At 43.7% G+C, this 13039-nt stretch overlaps 1 protein-coding gene across 1 annotated transcript in view; it reads left to right on the forward strand.

Annotated features, from left to right (window-relative positions):
- The window catches only part of RBM28 (RNA binding motif protein 28), a 30696-nt gene extending 23203 nt beyond the window's left edge, over window positions 1–7493 (forward strand). The window contains exons 15-19 of the mRNA XM_059396463.1: window positions 111–260; window positions 573–647; window positions 3107–3369; window positions 3986–4082; window positions 6979–7493. Coding sequence (XP_059252446.1) covers window positions 111–260; window positions 573–647; window positions 3107–3369; window positions 3986–4082; window positions 6979–7113 — 720 coding nt within the window. The 3' untranslated portion in view covers window positions 7114–7493. The remainder of the gene's footprint in view (window positions 1–110; window positions 261–572; window positions 648–3106; window positions 3370–3985; window positions 4083–6978) is intronic.
- Window positions 7494–13039: the final 5546 nt, after the last annotated feature.

The following is a 13039-nucleotide window of genomic DNA, read 5'->3' on the forward strand; positions in this document are numbered from 1 at the left end:
CTGCTGTGGCTGATCGGAAGAGGGTTCTTTTCTAGTCACCTGATTTCTCAGTGAGTCTGTTCGTGCTCTCATCCTGTAACCACGGCTTCTTTCTCTTGTTCTACTCTTAGTGTAGGGTGATGCGAGACCTCAAAGGAGCACTTGGGAAGGTGAAGGGTCAGTCCCTGGGCTACGCCTTTGCAGAGTTCCAGGAGCATGAGCATGCCCTGACAGCCCTACGCCACATCAACAACAACCCAGAGATCTTTGGGCCTCTGAAGGTGAGCCTCGGCCTCTGGGCACACCTGTTCCTCTGAGGGCCGTTTGCACAAAACTATTTCTCTCCTTTATGTCCCATGTCCTCTGACTTGTGTGTGGTGACAGAGAGTAGCCAGTTGGTGGAGGGAATAAGCAGTGATTCAGCTGATAAGATTAGAATGAATTGGAATCTAAATTGGATAGACTGTGTGCGGAACGGCCCCTTACTTTTAAGTAGAGTAAGTGAGCAGGTGAGCGGGCAGTGGTGGGGGACAGCTCAGCTTCTTGCACTCAAACTAAGACATATAATGAATGATATTCTCTTTCTGACCCAGAGACCAATAGTGGAGTTCTCTTTGGAGGATCGAAGGAAACTTAAAATAAAGGAACTGAGGATTCAGCGCAGCCTGGTACAGAACTGAAATGTTTTTCTGTTTTTGCTTGTTTTCTTAAAATTGTGGTCAAATACACATAACATAAAATTTATTATTTTTAAGTGTAGTTCACTTAAAACAATTTTTGTTCAGACTACATTTAAACTCCTATTTTGTTCAATTTGTGGTTCTGCATCCTTGAAGTAGGTCTTTACCCCATTAGGTTACCCTCTACTCTTAGTTCCCCAGAACTCTCCAGGCCATCTTCTCTGCTGGCCTTCCTTGTGATAGCTCTGTTGAGGGGAAAGTAAGGAGAGAGGAGAGTCAGGCTAAGGTTATTAGCAGTGAACAATACCAGTACAGTGTTTTGTGACATACCTGTCAAAGGTAATGGCCCACATGAAAGTTTACATTGCTGTAGATTTCAGCTGTCTATGCCATGATTCTTCTTCTTAGATGTGATGCCTGATAGTTTTAGTATTGTTTTTAATCTAGTGTGGTGTAAAGCAAAGAATGGGACCAGGAATACTCATGTTCAGACTCAGGCTGTACCCCTAAGTTCTGTGGTAAGTTAGTACCTCTCTCAGCTTCAGTTTATAAAGTAAGATTACCACTGTCTGCCTCACATGACTGATAAGGATTAAATGGTCACAGTGCAGGGTCAGCACACAATCAGTACTCATTCTCTTACCCTTCTTGCCCTAGGACTTAGAAGGCCAGAATAATCCTGATACCGTAACTGCTACTGCTTTCATGAATAATGTACCTGGATTCGCTTATATACCAAACATCTGCACTCTTTGTGGTGTGTACCATGGGCCTGGGCCAATAGAAGAGCAGTTTCAGGAGTTGATACAGTGGTCCTGGACTTGAAAATATAGGATCTGGTTCTTGTTTCAGGCAGCTTTGTTGTCCTTACTGCCTTAAGCTGTTGCTTCAGAGTGCTTCTGAAACTAGAGGTTTAAAAACTGATTCAGATGGCTTTATTTGGTGCTTATACTTATGTACGTACTACTCTGTGTGAAAGTGCCCCTTTCTCCTGACTCAAGGATACTTCTACTGAGTGTCTGTATTCAGATCAAATGTGCTTCCTCAAGTAGCATTTTCACCACCTCTCTCAAAGGAGGTAAGACCTCATAACTTGTACTTTCATGAATTTCCTTAAGGTCTTTAGTGTTTTTATGGTTTTTAGTTTCACCCTATTTGTATGTGTCTAATCCGCCACCAGGCTGTGAGTCCTCAAAGGCAGACACCCTTTGTAGCCTTACCTTAAAAACTGAGACTGGCACTTTACAGGCATATAGTAGATCTTTGTTGTGTCAATGATTACACTAATTTAATGTGGATCTTTTTCTTCTTCCACTATAGTGCAGCTAAATCTGTAACATACTTTATGTCTTCCTTCTTACAGCATCTTTTCCTAGTCTTCATTTCAATTATTCCTTCTCTAGCATTCTTCCTTTTTTTTTTTTTTTAAAGATATTATTTATTTATTTGACAGAAAGAAAGCAAGGGGAGCAAAGCAGGGGGAGTGGCAGATGGAGAGGGAGAAGCAGGTTCCCCGCTGAGCAAGAAAGCAGGCCTCAGGGACTCAGTCCTAGGACTCTGGGACCATAACCAGAGCTGAAGGCATACACCATGAGCCCTGCAGTCTTCCTTTCTTTATGCAGATTCGAGTTTCTGACCTAGGTCATCTTCCTTCTCTGAAGAAATTCGCTTAGCCTTTCTTGCAAGACAGGTCCCTTGGTGACAAACTCCTTTAATTTAGTTTGTCTGAGAAGGTCTTTCTTTGACCTTCATTTTTGAAGGTGATTACACTGGATACAGAATTCTAGGTTGGTGACTTCCCCAAAACTTTTTAAGTATTTCTCTGTTCTCCTTTCTTACATGGCTTTTAAGAGAAATTCAGTGTAATGTTATCTTTGTTCCTCTGTAGGGAAGGTATTCTTTACCTCACCCCCACCCCTTCTTTCCAGATCTTCATTTTGTCTTTGATTTCCTACAGTTTGGTATGATATGCCTGGGTAGAGAGGCTGTGGTACGTCTCCTGTTCGGTGTTTGCCTGAGCTTCCTGCATCTGTGGTTTAGTATCTGCCACCAAGTCTGGCAAATTTTCACCCCTTATTACTTCGAATATTTCTTCTGTTCCTTTCTTTCTTCTCCCTCTGGGATTCCCGTCACATGTTTAGTAATTGCCCCATGCTACTGGCTTTTCTTTTTGCTTTCTTCCTACTGGCTTTCAAGTCTTGGGCATGCATACACTTTCCCTTGTTCCTGTATATGGAAAGGGAAGTGGTGGTTTTGTGTTCCCCAACCTGGTAACCAGCTATTACCACGTCAGGGCCTGTGAACTTGAATTCACTTCCCTGTAATTTGTACTCTATAGGGGAAGAATTCTCCTTTCACTAAGCTTGCATAAAGCTCCTTTTCTGCTGAGTGTTTTCAGCAAATAAACCTCATCCGGAAACTAGATGGCAGTCTCTTGTTTTGTGCAGCAAAAAGTGAAATCCAAGCTTGCAACTGGTGGGCCCCAGCAGGAACAACCAGCCCTTGGAAAGGACCAGCAGCGGCAACGGAAAGCAGCTCAAAACCACACACAGGAACAAACCAAGGCCCCCCTGGAGCAGAAGGGGAGGGTGCATCCGACCTCGTGGACAGGGTTCCAGACCAAGGCTGAAGTGGAGCAGGTGGAGCTGCCTGATGGAAAGAAGAGAAGAAAGGTCTTAGTGCTCCCCTCACACCGAGGCCCCAAAATTAGGTGAGATGCAGAGTGTGAGATGCAGAGTGGCGGCATAGCAGGGTGGTGGGCTTCTCCCAGGGTTTGGTTTTGCTCTACCCTTTTCCTCGTTGTGGCTTTTGTTTGGATGAAAGGTACATTTAGCACTCTGTCAGCCCCCCATAAAGGGTTAATGTGCAGGCATCTCCACACTGACAGAGCTGTGCTCTGGGAGCAGTTGGAGGCCGGAATAGGAATAGCCTGGGAGAAACTCCTGGGGTGGCTTTTGTGCCATTCTCCTCCTCTTCTGAAGAGCTGCCTCCCATCCTGTCAGCTGAGGCCCTCTTATTTGAGCTTATCTTGCAGATCCTGTTTGAGGCAATGGATTAGTGCTATCAACAAAAGTCAATCCTTACAAAATACTTGTTAAATAAATGATGGTTTTTGAGAATCCCTTGAGGTTTTAAGCCAAAATAAAAAGTATACACATGTTGAGCCTTAGGATATTATGTCACAGTTTCCTCTTTTAGAATGACTTATCCTGGGCTTAGAAAGAGCCAGTGCAAGAAAAAGCATTTTATCTGGCAGTGGAGACAGCCTCTGAGGAGCCAGTTAGAGGGGGAGCTCAGAGTGACAGTTACCTGACCTCTTATTTCAGGCTGCGGGACAAAGGCAAGGTGAAGTCTCTCCCCAAAAAGCCAAAGCCCCAGATGAACCAGCAGAAGCCAGAGAAGCAGACCTTACCTCCCAAGCAGGTGAGTTCTATAGGGCACGAGGCTTTGGTACAGCAGGGCTCTGCCATGGCTGGTAGCCACTTTTGTGCTTTGATTAGTTAAGCAAAAAGAAAGGGCTTCTGGATTGCAACACCCTCTTTTAGAGGCTGTTGAGGCATGCAGTTCTAAAAGTGGAGAGAACCTGGGCGCCTGGCTGGCTTAGTCAGAAGAGCGTGTGACTCTTGATCTTGGGGTCATGAGTTCAAGACCCATGTTGGATGTAAAAATTATTTTAAAAAATAAGGGCACCTGGGTGGCTCAGTGGGTTAAAGCCTCTGCCTTCAGCTCAGGTCATGATCCCAGGGTCCTGGGATCCGCATCGGGCTCTCTGCTCAGTGGGGAGCCTGCTTCCTTCTCTCTCTCTCTCTGCCTGCCTCTCTGCCTACTTGTGGTCTGTCAAATAAATAAATAAATAATTTTTAAAAATTATTTAAAAAAATAAGTAAATAAACTTAAAAAGAAATGGGGGCACCTGGCTGGTGGAGCATGCAATTCTTGATCTTGGCATTGTAGTTTGAGGCCCATGTTAGGTGTAGAGATTACTTAAAAATAAAAATCTTAGGGGCGCCTGGGTGGCTCGGTCGGTTAAGCATCTAACTTTGATTTCAGTTCAGGTCTTGATCTCAGGGTTATGAGTTCAAGCCCCACATTGGGCTCCACACTGGGCATGGAGCTTACTTAAAAAAATCTTAAATAAAATAGATAAGAAATAAGTAAATAACTAAGTTATTAAGTAAGTAAATAAATAGATAAAATAAAAGTAGAAAGAACCTGCATATTACTTTCTTTACTTCGACAATTCTCTTATTTTACCTTTTCCTCAAGCATACTGACCCTCTGCCCAGAGTATGTTAAGGCGAACTCAGCTTCACATGTAAATATGCCTTCTATGAAAATGAGGTGTATTGCTCAGAGAAAAACCTCGGAATGCATCTTCAACTGACTGGTCTTAAAAATATGTATATATTATGCCATGATCATATCTAATGAAATTAATAAGAAGCCCTTAATATCCTCTAATATGCAGCCCGTATTAAAATGTCCCCAGTTACCTCAAAAATATTCCTTTGTAGTTGGTTAGTACAAATTAAGATCCAGACAGATTCATACATTACATTTGGTTTTATATCTCTTAAATCTTTTTTTTTTCCCTATAAAACTCAGTTTTCCTCATCAGACCCCTTTTTCCTATACTGATAATTTGTTGAAGAAACTGAATGATTTGCCCTTTAGAATGTATTACATTTTCGGGTGCTTGGGTGGCTTAGGTCACGATCCTGGACTTCCCGCATTGGGCTCCCTGCTCCGAGGGGAGTCTTCTTCTCCCTCTGACCCTCCCCCTTCTCATGCTCTCTCTCTCTCTCTCAAATAAATAAATAAAATCTTTAAAAAAAAAAAGAATGTATTACACTTTGAGTTTAGCTGCTTGCTGCGTTGTATCATTTTACCTGTTCCTGTGATACCTGGTATTGCCTATAAACTGGTAGTTAGATGTACAGGCTCGATTAGATTCAAGTCCAGTTTTCTTTTACTTTTTGTAAAGATTTTATTTATTTTTAAATCATCTCTACACCCAGTTTGGGCCTTGAACTTATAACCCAGAGATCAAGAGTTGCATGCTCCAAGCTGAGCCAGCCAGGCGCCCCTCAAGTTCAGTTTTCTCAGCAAGAGTTTTTCACGGGTGGTGCTGGGTGCTTGCAGGTGCATCAGCATCCTAAGGCACATAGTGTCTGGTTGTCCCATTTTTAGTGATGTTCAGGTTCATCAGTAGATGTGTAGGCTTAGAGATTGTCTGCCTCTCTCCCATTTGTGAAGTTCCCATCAGCCTCTCATCTAATGGTTTTAGCACCCACTGACAATTACTGTCTATATCCATGATTTCAATATGGGGTGCAGAATGGTGATTTTCTAGCATTTTGGTTTTGGGGCTTCCCCCCTTCCCAGCTCTTTTGCATTGTTTTGGTAGAATTCTAGAAAAAATAATCTTCCCTGGTCAACTATATGGTTACCATGATATAACCATTTGTATAGGAAAGGCAGGATAAATGCTTGATTTCATTTCTCTTTATCAGTTTTCAGAGTAATGAGTTGGTGCCCTACCACCCTCCTTTGGTGACCAATAAGATCTTTTTAGTATTATAGATTCCTGAGTTTTTGTATACTTGATGTGTTGCAATCAAATGCAGCTATTATTTTTGTCCAATTTAGGCCAGCAGAAGGCCCTTCAGTTGGGTCCTGAGTCCTTCTGATATGACCCTGTCTTTGGTGGTGTCCTTGCTTTCTGGTAGAACCGATGTCCCAGCTCATCTTACATATTTCTTCCCTGGTCCTGGCATTAGCCATTTTTCCAAGCAGCCCTAGGTCCTTTTAGTAGAAAGTTGTGGTTTTACATTCTTGAACATTTGAGGTCAAGATTTTTTTTCCCCTTCCCTAGTTCCTTCTAAGTTTTAAGGGTAAAAGAAGCATTAGCTTCTCCTACTCAAGGAATCTGTGCCTCTGGGAAGTCTGACCCACACCGTACTGTCTTATAGAGCTCCATCTCTGAAATCACATAAGCAGGATTCTCGTTGAGGGAAAGGGCCAGCAAGAAGCTGCAAACTCTGGGCTGACTCGTGTGAGAAGATTCTCACAGGAACAGTTGAGAGTGAGAGCTCTGTAGCTCCTGCACGGTGTTTTAGTGGGACCTTCGCTTAGGTGTTCCCGGTCTGGTTTCTTGCCAACGGATGGTTCATTTGGGTTTTTCTAAGGGTCACTCTCTGAATGTCCACCTCTTGTGGCTGACAGGATTTCTTATTTTCTCTCGTGGTTGGCATAAAGGCAAGGTGATATTCAATGCTTGAAATTGATGATCTTATTTTTCCTTACCTTTCATTTATAGGCCCTTAGGAAAAAAGCTAAGGGAAATAAGACCGAAATCCGCTTCAACCAGCTGGTCGAACAATACAAGCAGAAATTACTGGGACCTTCTAAAGGAGCACCTCTTGCAAAGAGGAGCAAATGGTTTGACAGTTGATGGTGGCAACGGACTGGATAAGAAGCTGGATTCTTGGTCACGCTCCCAGGTCGCCACCCCTTAATGTTATTCTCTGAGGGAAGGACACCCTCCCCTTCCTCCCCAGGGTACCGCCATTGTTGGGAGGCCCCTTGGGCTGTGCACATTTGAACTTTGGACCCCTCCTCAGTGCGTGATTAGTGAACCACAAAGAGAAATCTCAGAAAAACATCGATGCTTTTTGTGTATTATCCAAGTTACTGTGTGAATTGTGTCTGTAATTAGTAGGAAAGAGGTTTCTTGAGGGCTGAATTTTTAAGATGTGTATTTTGTTAAGTGTTTCCTTTAAATGAGGTATTTTTTGGCTTTTTGAATAACAAACTTATTTCTCATTTCTAATAGATGTGAATCCTTTATTATTTATGAACTTTGACATTCCTAACTCTAGTTCAGTTACATAGTTCTACATAATGCAGGAATTAAGTAAGAATGGAGAAAAATGATTTCCAACCTAATCTCAGAGAATGGGAGAGACTGGGAAAGTCACTGAGGGCAGTGGGGCCTGGCAGAGAGAAACCCCTGATAATTGCTAGCCAGATAAGTGGGTTATTATGAGCAGTTGACTAGAAATCGGTTTGCAGTGGCCCACTGTCAGTAGCCTCGCTGGTGATGACCTACATTTTCCCTCCTCAAAAATTAGCAGAGGTAGGAGTTGGTGAGGAAGCAGTGAGCATGAGGTCTAGGCTCTAGGTTGTCCTGCCTTTACCTAATGGGTGGCCTTGAATCAGACGCAGACTCTCTCAGCCTTGGTTTTCTCATCTGTAAAATAAGCAGTTGAACTAAAGGTTTTCTCTGATCCATTTTGGCTATACTCTTTTTATAATTCATTCATTCTAATTCATACTCTTTTTTTTTTAATCCTTTCTTTTTTTATCCTCAGAGAGGATAGAGATGACTCATTACTTCCCCAAATTTTGGAGGTATTGCAAAAGCTGGGAGGGATGGTGAGTAAATATTAGAGAGTCTAGATCCAAAAAACATCATGATAGCCTGAAGGGATGGGCTGAATCTGATAAAATGAAAATCACTGGGAGCAAACATAAATTCCTTCACTTGGGTTCAAAAGCCCTGCGGGCACAAGTTGTGATTGGAGAGTTTGAGTTGAATGAATTCACATTCTGAAGCAACAGTATGGCTGCCACACATGTAATGGGATCATTAGCAGGAGAAATGGGACGTCTCCAGTGAGTGAGCTGCTGGTATTCTGGGTTGGCCATATCATACCTATGAGACAAATGTAATGACCAAGTTGGTGAAGGAAGTCAGAAAGAGAGATGGAAACACAATTGGTCATGAGTTGGTTGTTGTTGAAGCTAGTCATAGGTAAATGGAGATGTATTATACGGTTCTCTCTGCTTTTGTGGACATTTGAAATGTTCCATAATAAAAAATTAGACTTTAGAAAGTCCAATGAGTAACTGAAAGAAACCGGTCTGACTTGCCTGAGAAGGGAATTTTTGGAGTGTTACTAGCTGTTGGTAGAGCGCAGAAGGATATATGGAGGCAAATGAGCAAAAGTCACAAGGAATTGGGTTTTGGAAGAACTTCAGTGTTGCCATCAGAGGGGAATGAGTCCCATCTCTGGAACAGAACAAGTAGAGTAAATCCGGGATAGTGCCAGGGTGTTCCAGTACCCAAGGACTGGGCTAGAGGAGACCATAAGGATTGGTCAGCTGAGTAAGGTTTGACCCCAGGATGACCTGAAGATGGGCTTTATGTCTCTACCCTAGTCCCTGAGGCCCCTTTCTAAGGCAGACGTCCTCATTCTCTCTGTGGTGTTCTGCAGCTACTTGGTCCTCATGAAGTCTGCCCCAGGCTGAGATGGTGTAGCTCCTGCAACAGGCAGTGCCCTTGTTTCTCCAGCCCCTGCCCCCTCTTCGTCTTGTCTCTATCTGTCTCCCTCTATTTCATTTTTGGCTTCTCAGCCCTTCCTTCAGTTCCTTTGACTCTACCACCTCAGAACCTTCATGTTTGTTCCCTTCGCCTGGAGAAGTTTTCCCTCAGATCTTTTGCTTATCACTCAGCTCTCCACTGAGCTGTCACTCCTCCTGGAGCTCTTTCCTGGCCAAAGAAGGGCTCTTCTTCCCCTCCTCTCTATCCTGCCCCCATCACTGAGTCCTGTTACTGTGCTTATTTTCTAACGAGTGCTCAGTCTCTCCGAGAGTGTGTTTGTTCCCCTAGTTAGAATGTATGCTTTGTGAGAGGAATTTGATTTCTCAATTGTCCTGGAGGCACAGCACCTAGAGTTGAACCTGGCACATAGTAGGTAAGGAGTAAATATTTTTTGAATGAAAAAAAAAAAAATGGGCAAAGGAAGAAACAATACCCAGTGGGTCAGAGAAAGAATTGGAAATATAGTCCAAAGTTCTTGACTCTCTAGTCCAAGCTGGTGCTATAATAAATGGTGCTTACTTGAGAACTGTTGCAACCCTAGGGCTATGGCTGTCGCAGTATCTTGGGAGGACCAATGAATGCTCAAAAATGCCCTCAATTGGTTAAAAATGGATAAAGGAGAGACCCTGAAAATACTTAAAACCTTCCTTGGGCAAGAACCAAAGGACAGGGGCTGTACCTCCAGAGTTCTCTTGAGACAGTGGGACCTAGGAAGTTTGAAACATTCTTTTAGTAGCTTGGCCACACACCTGTCCTAGGAGGGTCTGTACACTGTGGAGGGAGCAAGATGCATTATCAAGGTGTATACTCCACCACCTTCCTGTCAGCTGGTCTGTTTTCTCTTGGCCAACTCTGCTCACCAGATCCTTTTTTGGGGGGGTTTACAAATATCTATAAATTAACATTCATATGTCTTAACATTTAGAAGAGATAAAAATTGGTGTTCATTCAGATAGCTTTGCCATATTCTCTTGGATCTAGATGCTGCTTCTGATAGCGTTAGCAGTCTAGCAAAGTTAATGCTTGGTGCTTTTAAAAAGTGATATGCAGATCAGTCATCCACTATCTCAACAACCAGATTCCTTATATGGTATTGTCCTTCAGGACACCTTACCGGGGGTTATCTGGGTAGCTCCATTTACCTTTCCGTTGGGAGTATTAATGCATGAGAGTTGTGTTTGCTTCTTCACTTCAGAGCCTAAAGTTTCATGAAATGGAATTTTCTGAATTGAACATGAAGATAGAGGTACAGACTGCTTAGTTAAAAAAAACAACAACCAATACCATTTCGTTAACATCCAAGACCAAATGCCTTCAGTCAGACTGTTAAGTTTCAGGAGTGTCTTCCTGCTTGGTGATGGTAGCCTGGCTCAGAAATCTTTCTTTTAAATATAGAGTCTTAAGATTGTGTGCTACTTCTTTGCTTTTGGGGTGGGGGGTTACTTGACAGTTTTGAGGACTCTGATCTAGGAGGTACAGTCCCTTTCTTTGCAGGTTAGCCTGCAACAGCATTATGTTTCAACTGTCTTGAAGTGAGATCTGTAAACTTCTGAGATGGAGTTAGGACATGTGAATTCATTCTTTTTAAAGTTTTTCATTTTAATTCCAGTGTAGCTAACATACAGCGTTCTATTCGTTTCAGGTGTACAATATAGCAATTCAGTAATTACATACATCACTGGTGCTAATCATGACCAGCGCACTCCTTAATCCCTATCACCTCTTTCCCCCATTCCCCCACCTCCCCTCTGGTAACCATCAGGTTGTTCTCTATAGTTAAGAGTCTGTTTCTTGGTTTGTCTCTCTTTTTTCCTTTGCTCATTTGCTTTGTTTCTTAAATTTACATCCGAGTGAAATCATAAACTATTTGTCTTTCTCTGACTGACTGATTTCATTAGCATGACACTCTCGAGATCCATCCATGTCATCGCAAATGGCAAGATTTCATTCTTTCTTATGGCTGAAAATGAACTCATCTTTCAAAATACTTCCAAACATCTTGTGGTATGTTTTTGCCTTGAAAAGAGTTTTTCCACTGAAGCATTCAGAGCCCAGAACCTGAGGGCACCAGAGATCCCCTTCTGACCATTATTTGGCCTTCAGTCATCTGAGGAAGCAGGAGGTCAGATATGCCAGAGTGAGTGCTAACCACTCAGAATCTTCAGTCTTGTGCCTTCTGATTGAACCAAGGAGCTAGTTCTCTGCTTCATAGCCCCATGACTCTCTTTTTGAGACGTGATTGACAGACATCTGCCAGCTCTGTCATAGAAGTAGCAGCTTTGCCCCACACAACTTGGTAAGTTCCTGCAACCTCTCCGCTCCATCATGGCAATAGCTACATTGTCAGACTGTGGGATGCCCAAGATAAACTGGTATTTCAGTTTGTTTCAGATGACGTTCACCTGTGCTTTCCCCCGCTCAGCCCTAACTACTCTTCCAGGGCTGGGAGGAGGTTGCTTCGTTTCTCTCAGGCCAGGTAGAGATGTGCAGACTTCCTTTGTCCAGGGTTGACCAATGTAGAAGTTACCCACAGTCGTTGTCTTATGTTGGTTCTCTATTTCTTGTTCTGATGCTTCTTCCTTACCAGGAGTAACTGCAGAGTCTGAGGCTGCTCATTGGTTGGGGTGCTGTTCAGTGGCCCAGCCATGGATGGGTCGTAGGTATCTCTGCAATTACTCTGGCTTCTGATTCTGAACGGGCGTTTGGCCACAGATGGGCTCCCGTGCTTGAGAAGGAAATCACTGGGAGGAGTGTGGGAGACACAAGACTGAGCCTGGTAACTAATCCTGAGAAGAAAACTGCAGAGTCACCAAACACCTTTGGACCCCCCACAGATGGAGTGTCTTGATAGATGGCTAATCTGGTTTTCCTTAGACTTGTCCGTGCTGCCCAGAGCCCGCCGCCATTTATCAGACGGAGGACTTCACTGCAGCAGAGTCATCCTGAATCTCTGTCACTGGCCGTTTGACAGAAGGAAAATCCTTCCTGCCCTTGAGGGAAGGGACTATATTTCACACTTTCCTATGTACTCTGCAGTATGTGACAATGATTTACACATAGTAGGAGTTCATTTCATTCTGTCGAACTCACTGAAGGCCATCTGTTTTGAGGCTTAGTTGGGCTTACGGAGGACAAGAGTCATTTCCTGAGTGAGATCTGTGAAAGGGCCCCCAAATACAAAGTAACAGAAAAAGAATAATAAACAGCTAGTCACAGTCCCTTGAGTACACCAGCTGGCCCCATTTTATTGTTCTTTGTCCATCCATGCTAATTCCTTGTCCAAAGTGAACACCTTTCCGCTGGTGTGCTATCTGGCATTCAAGTTCAGGCCAGATTCCTCCTGGGGCGCCTGCCCAAACCAGGGCACTGCAATCCCTCCCTCAGTCTCTGACACTTCCTAGGTGGCAGCCATTGACAGAGCATAGGTGACTGTGGCTGACCTGTCATTTCTTTAGGTCTTGCCTCCCCAAGGAGACTGTGAGCCTCCTATGGCAAGAACTTGCTCTGTGATCCCAGCCCCAGAGCCTGGGACATGGCTGACCGTTGGTTATGGAGGATGGTGAAGATGAGGGATACACCAGACTGTCATCTGCTGCAGTGATCTCTTCCCAACCCGTCCTTTCGTTTTCTTTTTGCTCAGCCTCATTCCTTATAGTAGGTGCTCAATAAATGTCAGTTCCTTCCTCTCCTTTTCCCCTCCTCTTCTCCCTGCACTGTTGTCTGAGCTTCAGTCCACCAGCAACTCCCCTCAGATGCTGCTTGGTCTGCCTTATGGCTAGAACCCAACCGGCCTGTCCCCTCTGCCTGAGGGACTCCTACCCTCATGTGTAGGGCTGGATGTTAAAGGCTCTTTGTGCAAAAAACTAGCTGTAAGGAATGGATTCTCAAGTGTCTGCTCACTGTCAACCTCTCTCCATTTTCCCTGCTCTTCCTCCTTCATGGATGGACACTCTATTGTCTACATGTACTTTTCAATCAAAAGATAACTCAGATG

This window comes from Mustela nigripes, chromosome 4 (assembly GCF_022355385.1).
Source record: "Mustela nigripes isolate SB6536 chromosome 4, MUSNIG.SB6536, whole genome shotgun sequence".
Classification (NCBI taxonomy): Eukaryota; Metazoa; Chordata; class Mammalia; order Carnivora; family Mustelidae; genus Mustela; species Mustela nigripes.